The 17,758-nt window shown below is 48.1% G+C and overlaps 1 protein-coding gene across 1 annotated transcript; it reads right to left on the minus strand.

The window, feature by feature from the left end:
* Positions 1 to 1,811: 1,811 nt before the first annotated feature.
* Positions 1,812 to 7,784, minus strand: LOC100843059 (glucomannan 4-beta-mannosyltransferase 1). The gene is made up of 9 exons (XM_003571071.4): positions 7,503 to 7,784; positions 7,252 to 7,350; positions 5,470 to 5,722; positions 3,680 to 3,790; positions 3,398 to 3,534; positions 3,050 to 3,163; positions 2,739 to 2,938; positions 2,450 to 2,647; positions 1,812 to 2,364 (listed from the first exon to the last, which is right to left on the minus strand). Exons 1-9 carry the CDS (start codon positions 7,782 to 7,784, stop codon positions 2,202 to 2,204), a joined length of 1,557 nt encoding a protein of 518 aa, XP_003571119.1. The 3' UTR covers positions 1,812 to 2,201.
* Positions 7,785 to 17,758: the final 9,974 nt, after the last annotated feature.

Consider the following 17,758-nt stretch of genomic DNA (forward strand, 5'->3'; position numbering starts at 1 on the left):
GATTAAGAAATTTGCTGCTGTTGGTGCTCTGAATCATCCCATTTTCAGGGATCAACCATGCCCCGTGCTCCAGTATGCGGATGATACTCTTATTGTCTTGGAAGGGAACGGTTCTCAGGCCCGCCTGCTCAAGGAGATTTTAGATGCTTTCGCAAATTTCTTAGGACTTCATATCAACTTCACCAAGTCTACTTTTGTTCCTATCAATCTCTCTGATGAAGAAGAAGCTGAAATATCCGATATTCTTGAATGTCCAGTGGCGACCTTCCCTCAAACTTACTTGGGTCTGCCGCTTTCAGACTCTAAACTCCCCAAAGCAGCCTTCCTTCCCCTTATTTCCAAGATTGATAGGAGGTTAGCTAGCTTCTCCATGAATTTCATTTCTAGAGGAGGGCGATTAATTCTTACTAAGTCAGTGCTATCAGCTCTTCCTGCTTACTTCATGTCTTGTCTGTCCTTGCCAAAATGGGTCATTGAGAAGATTGATGGACTTAGAAGATCCTTCTTTTGGAAAGGAAAAAATTCCTCTAAGGGCAGTGACTGCTTAGTTTCTTGGGAGCAGGTTTGCCGGCCGATTGACGAAGGAGGACTAGGGATTAAAAATCTGGAACTTCAAAATAAATGTCTCTTGGCAAAATTTGTGCACAGACTACATGTTAACCCAGAATCTTCATGGGCAAAATGGATTAAGATGGCTCGCTACCCAAGGTGGGATCTTGGGGATTTTGCAAACTACAAAGGTACGGTGTGGGGCAAAATTGTTGAATCTGTAGGATGCTATCGACAACTCACTGCTGTTACTGTCGGTAATGGGAAAATCTCCTCTTTCTGGCACGATATTTGGTATATGGACACTTCTATGGCGGAAAAATTCCCAGCATTTTTTTCTCATACGACTAGGCCAAACATTTCTATAGCCAACTGCTACAATGATGGATTGTGGGAAATTCCTCTGAGGCATCTTACATCCGATAGAGCTTGCTCTGAGTATGATGCCATCATCGCGCTGATAGCAAACTGGGAACCAATCAATGGGAGAGAAGATGTCAGAGTTCGGAGAATGGAACGCTCAAAATCTTTCTCTGTTAAATCTCTCTATCAATTGGAGAATTTTGGTGGTCTTAGAGATATCATTTCTGCTGATCTATGGACCTGCTCGGCTCCGCATAATCAAAAAGTTTTTGCTTGGCTATGGCTTAAAGGAAGAATCAAGGTGAGAACAGTGTTTAAGAAGCAGCAGATTCTAGCTACCGATGAATGCCCCTTTGGCTGTACTGCTAGTGAATCACCCATGCATCTGGCCTTAGAATGCTCGCGCTCTTGCCTTATCTTTCAAATGTTGGGAATTGATGTTGTGGGGGTAAGACAGATTGACGACCTTTTTATTCGCGGGAAATCCATGGTTGCTCAGAACAAAGTAGCCGCTTGGGAAGTGGTTATTGTTGCTATTCTTTGCAATATTTGGCTCGCAAGAAACCGCAAAGTCTTTGATAATCAAATTATCCCAGTGTCAAGGGCTGTGAGGCAATGTGGTGCCACCGCTTGAAATCTAAAGAGAAAATGGCTGCTCAAAAGTGGTTAGAAGATTGGCCTAGCTAGTTTGTATTACTCTAAATTGTATTGCCTGGGACGTTTTGTTTCCCTTTTATAACATTTAGGTAGGGACCTCTCCTACCAACCTTGCTCAAAAAAAAAAAGACCCAATTCCACTTGGTCTCGTCCTAGAACCCCCAACGGGTAAATCAAATGTAGTGGCACGAGGGAACCATGTTCATTCAAGACGTGTAAAATGCAGTGTCATAGACGAGAAGGGTCGAACAATTTGATTTTTCTCAACACTTTTCTGAACCTCTCCTTTTCTTCTTATACTATTAGTATTACATGAACTTTGAAGCGACCATCCTGCTCCCCTTAATCACGGCACGTACTTGCTACAAGAAAAAAGAAAGAAAGAAAAACACCACAATATTCCTGCAGTGACCTTGCACTGCGCTGCGCTGCACCTCACTTTCTATTACAATAGCACATACAAGAGAATGCTGCAATATCAGTCTCCAAAAAGGGAAGAAAAGACGGAAATCGAGAGAAGACTGCGTGATCTTTACTTCAAACTGGCTATGCACTGCTTGTGTTTTTTTTTGCTGAATCCTCTTGAGGAATTGCGAACCGGAGGCCGATGATCTCGACGACATGCTTTTCAGTTATGACTGCGGGACAATTGTGCCAACGTAGCCAACACCGACAATGAAGAAAGCCATGGATTGGAAGAAAAGGTATATGAAGAAATTGTCCTTCCCAAATGCAACATCGTACCATCCGATGGAGAAGAGGAAAGCTCCCACGCCAAGCTCAGGAACATTTAACCTGAAATTTATCTCTGGAAGTTAGTTACCGGACCATGGGGAAACAGACTGGCAAAATTATGGCAGATATCTTATTTGTTCAGTACCTATCCCATATCCTCATGAATGATTTCCTGGCTGATGCTTTGCTAGCAGATTTCATCTTCATAGCGTTGCCGAGCTTCTCCGTGACAACCCATTCGTTCACCCTGCCGGCCTCTAACAAGCCAATCAGTGTGGCCTTGGTTCTATGCAGCGACATGACATTCTCGAACAGGATCCAGAAGAAAAGCAGGTGGAAAGACCTGCCAATATTCATGCATTTTCGTTTAGTGAACACGTGGTTTGATTATATATTTCTCTGTCACTGTGAAGCTTTTTACTAGCTATAATTACCTGGGAGTTCCAACAGAATTGAGAAGGGTGATGATTGTGGGAATATAGACACAGCCCCACTTTGGTATATGAACCTCAGGGACAAAAATGGTTGTCGGGATGATAATGCAGTAGAATGTAAAGGTCACAATATGCGCGACGATCTTGCGCACCAAGAAGAAGTTGTAGATGACATGAAACTTCTTCCAGATCGTCACTTTCTGCACACACACACACCAAGACCAAAAGGATCTGAGTTTAGCAACATAATTAAGCTGTCTGCCTAAAACTTTCTGGATTTGATGGACTTCCACTGTGATGCTTGGACATACCTTATTTGTCACAATCTCCAACAGCATCTTCCTGAATAGGTTTGCTGGACCACACGACCATCTGTGCTGCTGAAACCGGAAAGCTTTGAAAGTGCTCGGTAGTTCACTCTTAACCTGGAAATGACGAACCTCTGGGTTAATTCCAAACTTTTTTACTGTGTACTCAGTAATTACTTTCACTATTCTCTAAAAACAATCAAATAAAAATAGTAATATCTTCTCTTTTGCGGGAAAAAAAGGAATATCTAAGAGAAATGCCAAAGGATGTGCATTGGATGCTATCTGAATCTGATGATGTGCATCAATTTTTTTTTTTAAAAAGATGATGTGCATGATCGAAAAATGTACCTGAACATCGCCGAGGTAGACAAACTTCCATCCCTTGAGGCTGGCCCGGATAGCCAGATCCATGTCTTCGACGGTGGTCCGGTCCTTCCAGCCTCCTGCTTCATTCACCGCAGAAATGCGCCACACACCGGCAGTCCCTGATCCAAAAAAAAAAACTGAATTATTAGATGTCATGAATAAAATGTGTGCACGTAGAATAAAATCGTACGGTGTAGTTATGCATGCCAGAACCTAAACAAGGTAAACTTAGAAAACATTGTCGAAATCCAGAGCCGGCCTCACCGTTGAAGCCGAAAAAGGCGCAGACAGAGGAGCTCACTTCTTGCTCCACCGTGAAGTGGTAATCCAAGGACATCTCCTGCATCCTTGTCATCAAGCACTCATCTGCGTTCACTGATCACCACCAAACACCAGCAAAACTCATCATTACCATGCAAGATGGTAATAGTACGGAGTACTTACCAAGTTACCAGGAAAAACTATGTACAACTAAACCATGGGTTTGTCATTAAAATTTTACAGCCAATGGACCACCGGGAAAGAAAATCCACAGATTGATCACATTGCTGGCTACTCTCTAATTCATCATGTTTCGATAGCTACAAAGAACCAAGAGCTTTTCAAAATTTTGGTAAAATGTAACAGAACGAGTTTTTACTGCTGCCTCACTTGACTTCTTACACAGTTGTGGAGCAAGCGTGCGTGCATTTTGGGGAAATATTTTGCTGACACGGTCTTGGTTCAGTTGCTCCCTTGAAGCGTAGTTGGACCAAGACAGACACTGTTGTGGGCGCGCAGAAAAAAAAAAGTAAATCTTGGAGGTTACGGGGAGAATGCCGACAGATCACGGGATCACGGCATAATTCTAGCTGAGCCAGGGTTTGGCCTCTCGCCTCCTCGTGCTAGTCAGTCAGTCTCTCCCTGGCTCCGTCCCTCAGCTCCAAAGTGAAACGAAATCTAGGATCCATGGCAGCAGCATGTTACACGCTCTGCTGGGGATCTCAGATACTTGCCCTGATTCCCTCGCAACCAAAAAATATAGATACCGCTGCTCTGATAATAAACGACTATAATAATAGTGTTAGCATTTTGACAAGTGTTTTTTTATTGCTGTTTGTGGGGACACGTCAGCCCCGGCAAGGACTGCAGCGGCAAGGTTAACAGCAGACCATGGGCCGTGGGCCCCCAGCAGCACGTGAACGCGAAGACCTGTCCAGTGGCCCACGTTTTTATTTTACCGGGAAAAGCGCAGAGAGCACAGAATACACCCACATGATTGCCCGCGGATCACCGACGGTTGCCCGCCGGTTGCCACCGACGCCGGCAGCCGCGGGATCTACTGGGCCGGCGGATTGATTCCGGCCGGCCCGGACCGACAGCCGGCCCGGGGAAGAAGATCCGGGTCCGGTTCAGTACAGCGCCCCGCCGCGCCGCGCGGGCGACAGTGGCAAAGCTGCTTAGCCAAGCCACGAGGACGTGTCCCCGGCAGAAGCTCTCAGAAGGGACTTTAACTTGCCCGCCGGCCCAACCAACTAACTGCATGTCAGCACTACTACAACAACAAGACTGTACCCACGCCTTGTTGCTGCTTGGCTGCATATACTTCGTTAACTATACTGTTTTTTTAGAAGGTTAACTATACTACTGTTCTTTCAAAAAAAGAAAAAAGAAAAACTATACTACTGTTGAGTGTCGTCGAGGGCTTGTTCCAGATGGCAGTTGCCCCAATTCCGGTCTTTGCGTGGGATAACACGCGAGTCGGTTGTGCTTGGACGTATGTATCCCTAGAGCTTGCTTCCAAACCAGGGAACTCGGATCCTGATTCCTAGACTACATCCCAGGGAAAACAAAAACAAAACCCTCAAATTTTGCTTTGCTTTATTCCGTACCGTGACTTTTGTCTTTTTCCTCACCCTTTTTCATTTTCCTTTTTTGAGCTTACAAAATGCCAAACATTGGATCCGTGAAATGCTAATTAAGCTTCGACGTAACTGACTTCTTTTTTTTAAGAACAACTGACTTTTTTTTTGATTCTGTAAATGGAGTAGGACATATTTGCAGGTTTAACTTACCGAATCTCCACCGTGCTTGGACGAGGGCGATCTCCGGGTTGTGGTGGAGGTAAGGGATGGTGCGGTGGAGGAAGTCGGGGTCCGGCTGGAAGTCGGCGTCGAAGATCACCACGTACTCGCATTCGCGCACGTACCCGTGCTTCATCCCTTGCTTCAGAGCCCCGGCCTTGTAACCCTTCCGGTCCTCCCGGATCTGGTACGTGATGTTGATCCCCTTGTGCGCCCATCGCTCGCACTCCATCCGAACCATTTCCTGCACATATATTCACCATCATCAATTGCTGTCCGAATCACTGGAATTTCACACAAAACACTTCAATTCCCATAGGATTCCAGCTTCCTAGAGTCCAGACATTGTCTTACAAGGCCGCAGTAGTAGTAAAACAATATTAGGACAAACATTTTCTTACCTAAGTTGACTAGGGAGTACCATGTTAATTAGGGGATGTCATTATTACACTAACATGCTTAATCCTAGCATCAAAACGTTGAATCAGGGGGCGTAGAAGCCAAAGGCCAATCAAGAATATTAAAAAAATAGATCGAATAGTAGAAGATTAAATTAACGGTGCCCGGTTGATCTCAGTGTTAAACCGAGAAGACACGACTTGTTGCGTCTCATCTCATGCTCGTGCTTAATTACCGGAATCTTGTCCGTCGATCGCGGGGATCACGTACAGGGAAAGTCCCATGTCCCGTCTCTGGTAGTAGTACTAGCGGTGGAGGCTTTAAATAGACATTTACGGCGTGCCCTGTCACATGCCACGCACGTGCTTTGTTACCGGGAATGACGGGCAGGGTCAAGAGGGCCCTTTGCCTTTGCTCCCGATTTACTATCTCGAGCCATGTATAATTAAGAAAAGGAAAACTCTGACAACTACTGGTAATACAGTGTTGTTGTTGTTGTTTTTTTTAGACTAGTAGTACAGTGTTGTTAGTTGTTCTCATTGATCAAAGAGTATCTATCGCCACTGGGAGCTCATCGGTCAAAGCACTGGAGCATTCAATGCGCGCCCAATCTCCAATTAACAACTCATCAGCGCGGGCGGCCCCCGCGCACTCTCTCGCCCCGCCAAAAATTACGGGGAGTCGTTCCCTTCGCGCGCGAAATCAGTCTCTAGGCTCTCCTTTTCCTTTCTTTCCTTTACTTCGATTACACGAGTACTAATACTAGTAACCGACACCTGAAGCATAGATGTAATAAAACGGCCCAGATTTTCCCCTCACGTTTGAGTACGGGGGCTGTCCACTAAATATACATGTCTAAATGTTACTACGGATAAATAAATGTACAACGATGCGTTTACAATTGTACAGCACATGCCAGATTCTGTAGGTGTAACGCAAATACTTGCAGCAGCTAGTAATTGACACCCAAAATTGCCAGAAATCTCGCGCTGGAGCCTGGAGGAGCCCAAAACAGGGGAGCCTGCCTAGCCCTCCATGATGCGGCTCTCGAAACGTGCCTAAAAGACAAGCCCGGTCGGAGCCTGGCACGGCAGAATGCCCCAATGCCACGGCTTTTTTTTTTTACTACCCTTTCGGAAAGGCAAAGAAGAGATCAAGAGACGGGGGTAACTGGGAGGGGGAATCCCGGGCGCTACGAGGTGAAGCATGGATGGATTGGGTAAAATGGGGGGAACGGCTGGTCACCGACAGGTGAACATGAGGCTCCATTATTACCAGGCCGGTACTCCTGCTGCTTCTGGTGCTGGTACTGGTATGTATGTGGTGTGTTGGTACTACTGCAGTGATAAAGGAGGCAAAGAGATAAGATCTCACCTTGACGACGGCGTCCGTGGAGTCATCCAGCACCTGGACAACCAGCCGATCCGACGGCCACGACAGCCCACAGACGGCCCCGATCGACAGCTGGTACACCTACACGTACGCAACAACAACAAAAAAAAAACAATTAACCCCTGCAGCTCCAATGGGGAACCAAGAAGAACCCCTGCAAGAACAAACGAAAGGGGGAAAAATAACCGAAGACTTGAGCTTGGCAATGGAGTTTGGTCAAAATGTGGGTATACCTCGCGCTCGTTGAACATGGGGATCTGGACGAGGACGACGGGGAAGGCGGCGGAGCCGAGCTCGGGGTCGTCGTCCTCGGAGATTGGGTCGCACTTGTAGCGGCGGTCGGGGCGGCGGCCCAGGAGCTTGACCCCCACGATGACCACGGCCATGTACAGCCGCTCCAGGAACAGCAGCACCGACATCCCCAGGCAAACCGCCACCGCCAGCCGCAGTAGCGGCACGATCACCGGCGCCCGCACCTGCGACCACGCCTCCGGCAGCCCCACCGCCGCCTCCATTGCCACCTACCTAGCTAAGCTTCAGAGAGATCCCCGCCACCGGCCTGCAGCCAGGCAATTAATGGCGCGCGCGACCTCGCTAGCCTCGCTAGCACTGGCCAGTGGCTGCTGGGGTGTGAGCAGTGCGAGCTGGGAGCTTTGCTTTGGGGGATGGGGAAGTGAGAGTGTGTGTGCGGGGTTTTATAAAAGGGAAGGGCGAGCTTAAGCTAAGCTAAGCTAAGCCAGCCGGCACGGTGGCACATGTAGGGTTTTGTGTGGACTGTATGGGAGGAGGAGTGTAAAATGAGTAGGAGTTGCATAGTTCGCATAGTGGTGGTAATAAAGGATGGGGGGGGATTTGACAGTGCAAAGCGTCGCGGGAGGAAGGCCATGATTGTCGGCTGGATCGGAGGTGTCGGTGGTGCCTCCGGGGTGGTGACTAGCGAGAGAGGTTGGAAAACTGGCTGAGGTCACACATCACAGGGGTCAGTTAAGTGGTTACGCTTACTCTGGTCCGTATGTACTGGTGATAGCGAGTGGTTTCGCCTGTAGATGATGGATGCAGTGCGGGGGATTTTTTTTTTGCTGGGGATGTGTGTGCTTTGGCCAAAAGGGAGGAAAAAAGGAAAGAGCAAAGAGGGGAAATTGAGGAATCCAGTTCCTGGATTGGTAGGGACATGTCTCGTGTAATTAGCGTCGTGCCTGCCGATTTCAGGGCTCCTTTCATTGGAGGACTTTAAAGGGTTTTTGGGACTCACAGGTCCTATTAATTTTATAGGATTATAATCCTATCTCTGATTTCACCACTGAAAAAGACACATAAATGATTTCAAGTGGTTGAAGTGGATGAAAATAATAACTGTATATTAAATTAAATGTACTACAAAAACTGTCCTGGTGAGACATGCACAAATAGGCTGCACCATTTTTTTTCCTTTTTTGCTAAAATAACCACTTGTAAGCGTAATTGACAAAAATAACCATCTAACACAGAATTTTTCAATTATGCTCACATAAAGGGTTATATTAGTTTTTAAAAAGTGTGCGGATGAATTAGCCTGCGGTATGGAGTTTCTTCCTGACATGTTTGCAGAGTGGAGTTTTTTCTTGCCAATTTGTAGTTTTGCCATGGTGCACTTCTCTTGGGCTAACTTGCACATAGTAAATCTTGGACCTAGTTGCTAGCAAATACAATGTGCATTGGGGCTATCGTCCCTCGCTGCAGATCAAACAATTCACACAAACCAGTAAATTGCATCAAGGCACACCTTTAAAAATGAAGTAAGAAATAGCTAAAATTCATAGACAAAGTTTGGATAGAGGAGATTGTTACAACTAACTGCAGCACCGACGACAACCGAAACAATTATGTATAAAATTTAACTTTCTTTGAGAAACTAAGTCGCCATGTATTTATACTAAAGAGTGGGGTCTTAGGGTTTGAAGATTGACAAAATCACTACAAGTTTCTTGCTATTGATAAAAATGTTGCATACCACTACAATCACCCCCCTTAACGAGACACATAAATTGACAAATTCGGTGTTTAAACCACCTCCCAGACCATCCAAGTTATACTTGGTTCTCCTATTGTAAACAATACTATATGGAGTGACGCACATAAAAGGAAAATTTGCATCGTGTTAGTAAAAAAATTATATGGTCTGTCCAATTTATTAGAAATCTTGTCAGGAAATTTAGGGTTTTGTTTTGTTGGAAGAACCCTACAATGTAATGAAGTAGCTCTAGATCCATGGAATTTGATGGAATGGGATGGTTCTATTTCACATCTTGGTGTTTAGTTCGAAGAACAAAACGGTTCAGAATTTTGTTTGGTCAAGGGAAATGAAGAGTCATGTGAGATCATGTGACGAGAGGAGAGAGCGAGGAACAGGAACCAGATGATTCATATAGTTGGAGGTATGAGTCGGTTCTGCACAGCGAAAGATTCCATCTTGTGGAACAGTGACTTCCATTCCATTTTGCTATATTTTCATGAACCTTGCACTATAATCTCGGGAGCTCTTTTACGGTGATTGGCGAGTACTTTTCAGTACTTCTCAGTACTCCCGCTGGAATTAATTTGAGCCGTTGATTCTCTGGTTACTGGTTACCTACGCGATCGATTCCAGAATCTCAACCTGTCTCCTTCCCCGACCCAACCCGCTCGACCCCCTCCCTCTCTGCGTCGCCCGCACGCGGCCTGCCACCTCACGCCGCCGCCGCCTCCTCCCGTCTGCCCGGCGTGCCGCCCCCCCCCCCCTGCTCTCCTCGCGCCGCCGCCGCCTACGGCTCCCCTCGCGCCGCCTCCGCCCTTGCAGGCGCCTCCGCGTGGTCCCCTCGCGCCGCCATCCACACGCTCCGCCCGCGCCGCCGCCCGCGTCGTTGCATGCCTTCCCCCCGGCCAGATCTGTGCCACCGCCTGCCTCCCCTGGCCAGATCCGGTCCGCCGCCGACCACCCCGTCCGAACCTCGTCGAGCCTCGCCTCGCGCCGCACTGGCCGCCGCCGGCGCCCGAGGTAATTTTTTTCCTTTTTCTTTTTTTCGTGCAAAATTTAAATTCCAAAAAAGTAAAGTCCATATACAAGACATGTTTGATATCTTTTTTTTGTTGTTGTTGCGGGTGGACATGCTTGATATCTTCAATCATTTATACGGAGTATATGGCTTTATATATGAAAGTCTGCAAGACTTGAGAGTTGAAAGAAAACTAGCTGATTTGTAGTTAATTTGTATAAACATGGTAATGATATTAGTGTATAAACGTGGCATATGGATCAATACATGTCTATGCTGTAGACCATCTTGCATATGGAAATAGATTGTTTTGTAGTTAATTTGTATATTGATGTTCGTCAAGTGATACATGTGTGCCAATATTTTCAGCTCTGACTAGGAAAGAAAATATTTCAAGTGGTACTTCGTGAGGCCTGTGATGGTGAAAAGATCCTACATAGAAAACTAGCTTCATTCGTATTTTCAATTTGTGTGGAGCTCATTTCGATGGAGATGATGATGTAACAGTTACTACTACTAATAGTTGTATGCAGTTCTGTAGCCCCTTAAGATGTTTCTGCATTGTCTTTAGCACATGGCGTGTGGTAAGAATTTTGTAAATTTGCTGCACCCATCGCACTGCTGATATGCAGAATAAATTTTGTTGTTTGTTCCTTTCGTTTATCCATGTAAACCAGTGTATTCTTCTGAGTTCTCTTGTATGCATTTCATGTCTGCGTTACCTGGCTATAGATATCATCAGCGGAGCAATGCCCCTTCAGGTGCTTCATTAAACAGATGTCTGCCGTAGTTTGTGTCAGTGGTAGATAAAGCTTCCTGTAATATGGATGGCAACTTTTGTTGTGAACGTTACCATTTTTGTACTGATGTATATAACAGCAGAGGAATCATGTACTACTCAAATTGCTAAAGAAGCTTTATTATCTGTTTCTCTAGAGTTCACTCTGAAAATAGCCCATAAAAGCAAGCACATGAAGTGAAGAAATTACTTCCGATCTTACTGTGATAACGCTACATATTTTGGGAAAACAAAAGCTAAAGTAAATGTCACTAAGGATAGAGGCCCGAGGTATTGCAATAGTCCAAAACACAGATCGTGCTACATAGCCCTGTCAATGCGGCGCGCATTCTGCGTCCATGTCCTCGTCACCACTGCTAAAAGTCAATGCTTTGTTATGAGAGTTCGATGCAGGTTGCTCCATCCGTGGCGATGATCCATGTCCGTGCGTGTGCCCTTCGTCCCATCTATCGATTGGCGAGCACGGCCGCCCGTTGCTGCGACAGCGCGGATCTGGTCAATCGGCCCGGTCGGCGGCGACGGCGCGCAGGGAGAGGGAGGAGAAGAGGAGCTGTTGGCTTGCGGGCGGACGCCAGCTTGCCGACGCGGACGAACTAGGGCGCGCGGCTGGCAATTTGGGGGCGCCGCCGGAAGGACAAGCGGCTGGCGCGGCAGACGAAGGAGCTGGGGCGCGGCGAAATAGGTCCCAAGAAGATAGCCAGAGATATTTTTTATGTGGCAAACATAAAACACGTCACGGTGAATGTGGCTGGTACGTCACCTACCACAAAAGGATAATCCATCCATAAAAAGACACACAAATACAGAGCACCCACGTCATTATTTTTTCGAAAAAGGCGTAAAACTTCGGTCTCTGCATCAATCGATGCACGCACGGCACCATGAGTATGAGTATGGCTAGTTTAGTCGCCTATAACTGAAAGTATAATCCGTCTATAACAAGATATACAGGACGCCCAAACCTGGAGTTTGATCCTCGGTGGGCCGAGGGAATCTACACCCTAACTATCCAACAGATGGTGGGTTATCCACGACGGATATATAGACGTTGGATGAAGTATGCATAGAATGAATACTTATTATAGAGGTTCAAGGGATCGATTGGGCCAGTTTTCAGTGCCGTGGGAGAAACTAAATGGGGTGTTGCTCACTGATGATCCAGATTAAATTGTGTGGAACCAGAAGATAGACGGAAAGTATCTGGCAAATTAAGACGGCTAACGAGGTTCAGTTCGTCAGTAGGATATCACAGCCGAAGCTTCAGAAGGCCGAGAACATAAGAACAGAAGGGGGGAAAGTCAAATTTTGTTACTTGGTTGTTGTTTCAAGACCGACAGTGGATTGTAAAACGTTATCGGGCACGAGGCTGGCCACGCGACAAAATTTGCAGATTATGTGATCAAGTGCTGGAGAGTGCTCTGCAATGCCTTACTGTGGCCCTTTTGGAAAGGAGGTGTGGCGCTTGTTCATCACTGAATACTTGAGAATGACCACACTTGCCCCGTCGGCATCTTTGTTGGGATCCTGGTGGAGAAAGTTAAGCGAGAGAACGAGAAGACCAAATCTTTCGAGCAAGATTTCGGTGGGTACTTACATATGATGGCACCTGTAGAAAGAGAGAAAAGAGGCTAAGATGGCTAGAATTGCTCCCGTAGTCAGAGGTGAGTTTGTACAGTCGAGCTACGTGTTTCTGTAGCGTTAGGCCTTTTTTCTTTTCTTTTTCTTTGCCTCTAGGCTGGGCTTCAGCCTTAAACCCGTCTAATTTCCATTTCTTTACAGCTAACTTTCATTTCTTAATAGTATGACGGCAGAGCTGTTATCTTTTAGGTAAAAAAAAAACGTTCCACGAGAGAAACACATGTACTCTGAAAATTGTTCCATTCCAGTTGGCCCCCCAGCCAAATACTATCTCAGAGACCAATTCTGTTTTTTTTTTCCTCGGCACAAATAATAGTTTTTTTGAGGATGCAACGGTTGGTCCCTGTGATTCGATTAGAAGAATAGAATTTGCCCAGTTTATGAGGAAAACCGGTCCCAAAAACCGATACAATGCACGGCTTATTCAAGGAAAACCGTGCGAAAAACCCTGACAAAGAGCGTACACAGGAACTGAATAAACAAGCCGCTACGGCAAAGACGAAGACCTCCTCCGCTCCAACGACGCCGAACAGGGAACGACTCCTTGCGCCAGAAGAAGGTAGGCAGAGCGGGGCTTCTTCGACGACCGGAGCCAGAAGAGGTTGCCCCGACGGGAACGGCTCGCGCATCGGCAAACCCGTGTAGCCCGAAGTCGCCCTCCCTGGCCAAGACCACAGCAAGTAAACTCCGCCGCCAAACGAGGTCTCCAAGGGCAACGCTTCCAAGGAGGACACGGCGTCCGAGGACGTCGCCGTTACCCGACCCGAAAACCGGATCAGAGCTTTCGCTCGGAAACACCTCATTTGCGAAGGGTGGGATGTGGCGGAGCTGCACAACGACGCCTTCAAGAAGGAAGCGACGTCCGACGACGCAGTCGTTGCTGGCATAGACCACGTCGATGCTGGGTTTTCACCCGCAGCCACCAAACCCACCGCGGACAGGAACGAAACAGCCTAACCTGATCAGAGGCCACCGCACCACAGCGAGCGCTGGCGAAGCTCGCCGAACGCCACGCGCCCAACCACCAAAGGGCACCGGCTAGGGCGCCGCAACCGCCCCACGCACCGGATCAGGCCACGCCATCCTGGCCACACCATCAACGGACCAAGGCAGCATGGCCATGGCCCGTCAGGCCCAGATCGAGCCCGCAACATCGCAGACGGCGGCCTCCATGGATCCCGGCCACCTCCGCGCTCTCCACAGCAAATCGGCTGTGGGGCCAACCGGATCCGGCTCCACCAGCCCCGGGTCTGGAGCCTCCACCTCCAGATCAATCGGCACCGAAGCGCCGCGCCAGCCGGCAGCGCTCGCCACTGCCGCCCCGGAGCCGCGGCCCCGCAGATCTAGTCGGCAGCCCTAGCCGGGCCCAGACTAGGCCCGCATCGCCGCCGGCCCGCCACCTGAACGCCGCACCGCGCCGGACACCACCTCGCGCCGCCGCACGCCGCCCTACGCGCTCGCTACAGCGCGCGGCGCCCCGCCACCGCGCGCCGCAGCCGCGGCCCCTCACGCACGCCCCCGCCGCCGTTCCTCCCGGCCCCACACGCGGGAGCCCCGAGCAGAAGAAAACGAAGAAACGCCCCGCCGCCACCTTCCTTGGACGAGCACGGCCTCGCCGGCACGCCCTCCGACGGCGGCAGTGCAGGGAACGGAGGGGGAAGGGGGCCCTAGGCCGCCGGCGGCTAGGGTTCCGGGGGATGAAACCAGCAACAATCTAAAAAATTATTTGGGACAAGCTTAGATGGCTAGATTACGTTGCAGTGTTTGTCGGTGTGTGTTAGCACAAATAATAGTACTCCATTAGTAATTATTTATTTTTCCTTGTTCTGAACGCAGATCTCGACTTGTGAGGTTGTAGCACACTAGCACCCGGTCCTCCCTATGCAAAACTCAACTCGTACCGCCGCCCCGAACGACTGCGCGTTTCCCAAAAGGAAAACGCCTGATTGCTTGCTCATTCTCAGTGAAACACTTGCACGCAGCTAGCGCACAACGATTTACGAAGCGCCACGGTTGGTTCGGAGCAAAGAGACCGCTAAAAATAGGGAGTACATGTACACAAAGTGAAGTATCCAGAAATCAAGCGTGCAAGTTGGGATCGGGCGACTAAACGACGAGTAAACGCCCGGGGGACGGTTACGACGACCTAACAGGGGTTTTGGGAAACCCGATCGACCACCGGTTGCTTTATGTCGCCGTCGTGCCCCGAGACACTGCATTAAGGGCCGGAGGAGCTGTCTTCCCGCGCCACAACACGCCCTTTTTATCGCCTCCTAAACGCATTGTTTAAATTGGATAAACACGTTGTTAATTGGACGAAAGGGCCGGGGGTGCTGCTTAATTTGCTGAAAGCACGGCGCTGCCGCTACTCGAGCGGGGATTGATTAACTGGCCACCCCACCACCACGGCGCCCATCGACTTGTTTATGTTCCTGGAAGCGCCGAATTAAGTGTTGTGTCAACAAAAAAAGAAGTGTTCTGACGACGACGATAAGCACGGCACGGCCCACACATGTGCTCGGCGCATGCAGCACAAGTTGCGGCGAGAGGAGGATATGCGAATAGTTGCAGAAGCTGAGATGCGTGTTGAACATAAACAACGATGGAAACCAGGGCAGGATCGTCGGTGAAGACTCAGCTGGGGTCAAAGGGACCATGCTTCTTCTTTTTTTTTTTACCATTTTCTGTAGGGACGAATGCACCGATTAGGGCTTCCAAATTTGCCATGTCATGCTAATTTAATATCGGCGTCAAATGCCAGTTTTCTCCACAATGTGTGCAGCGCCAAATTAGCTAAGAAGAGGCCCACCTGAAAATAAAATAATCCAAAAGAACACAGCTTTCCCCTTCTCTTTCCCCGTGAGAGCTCTCACGAACTCTCTCCGTCCCCAAGTTCCCAGCTCAACTTTTCACAAATTCCACTCCCAAATCACAGCCAAGACCGAGCCGAGTGAGAAATTAAGCTGGACCGCTGGAACGGCCGCTTGCCGTGGTTCTCTTCCCGCGGCCGGAGGGACGACAGGCACCTTGTGCCGAACGGGACCGAAGATCTGCTCTCCAGCGGCATGGTCAGGGAGGGCAGGAAGGCTGTGGCCAGAGACCTGCGCTGTTGTCGGCGTCGTTCCCAGGCGGCGGCCCAGGCAGGTGTCGTCCCCGTGCACCCCGGCGCCGCCCCGATCTAGATGCGTGTAGGTGCGCTGTGCACAGTCCATCAATGGTGCTTTTCCGGTGCCTTCCGGGATCCATCCGCGCGAGAGACAGGAGCTAGCTGAATTTTTTATTGCCTCAACGAATTTGGCACCGGAGCAGCTACTTGCTTCGGTTCCACAAATTTCGATTTTGGCATCTCTGAACTCACAATGTTGTTCAGGGATGCCAAATGCCAGAATTTGGCACCGCTATTTAGCCAACACTGTGGAGGCTCTTAGTGTGTCTTCTTATAGCAGAAATGTACAGTTATGTTAAGTCTTACGTCGATACGGCCCACAACAAGCTGGGCTAGTTTAGGTTAACATGAGCGCCTCAACCAACAGAAAGGAGTCCAGCCCCTCCAAGCGAGAACAGAAGGACGCCAGCTTTGTTTTGCAACTGATGTCCGATTTCGTATCCACCATAAAAACGTTCCCTACTCTGAATGCACAACAAGTGTGCCCTTGATCCGGTATGCCAGCTCCATCTAAGCTAAACGCTGCGGTGGGCTCGATTGACAGGATTCCGGAGTTCACGGGCATCCAACATTGCAACCGGGAGGCTTATTCTGTTGCCGATGAGCTTGCCAATTTAGCCATATTCTCTAGCCTTCTATCTGGTCTGGTCTGAGAACAACACTCCCCCCATCCAACACGCACGCACGCACGCCACAGTGTACCTCTTCTTTTACATTGTACTGCTGTTTTTTTTAAAAAAAAACTTTCGTATATTCTAAAAAAAAATCAGGTGTCAACGTTTTTTGTATTTTATGGGCGGTAGGGAAAAAGTCACATTTGTTTTGCCATATCGAGCTTACCCCGAGCACAAGGCTGACACCGCAGATTCAAAACGGTCAACCATTACTTGCAGTGATTTGTGTGGATGGAAATCGTCACCAGGAATATGTAGAATTGACTGTCTTGGAAGACTAGGCTGCTAAGTGTGCACTTCTGTGTAATTCGACCAGAATAACCCTTTTCTAAGTTTAGCAAAACTTTGACTAAATCCCTTTGCTTAGCCTCTGTCGTTGAACGTGACTAGGTTAATGCTATATAGATTGGCGTTGAAAACAACTTTGCAATTTCATGAGCGATCCATGTTTTTGAAGATCAACACCATAGTCCATGACATTGAGCAGTTGGAGCTCACCGAAAAAAGGAAAAGAAAAAACTAAAATAGACTTTTTTGGAGGTGAAATTAACATTTTGGGGGCAATGCCATGCTTTGGCATTGAGCTCCAACACCCCAACACCATGGACCATCGTGTTGATTGCTCACAAAAAGTGCTAAAAATTTCAACGCCAGACTTACGGCATTAATCTAGTCGTGTTCAATGCCATAAAAGTTGGCAATAAGCAAAGAGCTCAGTTTGGTTGAAAATTTACACTACAATCATATTTGTTTGGAAAAGTCATTTTTGTCGAATTACATTAGCTGACATGGCACTGTTTTTTTCCTCTTAGGCGCTAGAACATGACTATTAAGGGAGGCGACTTCTGATTAGAGAGTTTATTGTCGACTCAAGACGATGAATAGTGTCCACGTCTTGCTCTACTTTTCTGGATTCCATTAGCTAACTGTGTGTATACCGTTAAGCCATTGCTCGGGAAACCCATTCCGCTACCAGCACGTGAACCTGTTAAGAACTGAAGTATGTTTCCATCAACGCTAGACTGTTCCGGAGACAAGTATAGGATCAAGAAGGGGCAGAGGAAGGAGACGATGAAGAAGGACTAGAGCAGATGCGCTGCCGAGGTATATAGACCATACGCCCATTCGGGATACGGCCATACCACGCCATTCACTGAGTAACATACATCCGAGACGTTCCCTTTAATCCAACGCCACGCGA

Source organism: Brachypodium distachyon, chromosome 3, assembly GCF_000005505.3.
Source record: "Brachypodium distachyon strain Bd21 chromosome 3, Brachypodium_distachyon_v3.0, whole genome shotgun sequence".
NCBI lineage: Eukaryota > Viridiplantae > Streptophyta > Magnoliopsida > Poales > Poaceae > Brachypodium > Brachypodium distachyon.

Excerpts from the sequence above, each read along its gene's own strand:
- LOC100843059 (XM_003571071.4), bottom strand. The coding sequence starts at position 7,784 with ATGGAGGCGGCGGTGGGGCTGCCGGAGGCGTGGTCGCAGGTGCGGGCG. Across the intron at positions 3,791-5,469 it reads CCAAGCACGGTGGAGATTCG|TGAACGCAGATGAGTGCTTG; the intron begins GTAAGTTAAACC and ends GGTGGTGATCAG. Across the intron at positions 2,939-3,049 it reads TGGAGATTGTGACAAATAAG|AAAGTGACGATCTGGAAGAA; the intron begins GTATGTCCAAGC and ends GTGTGTGTGCAG.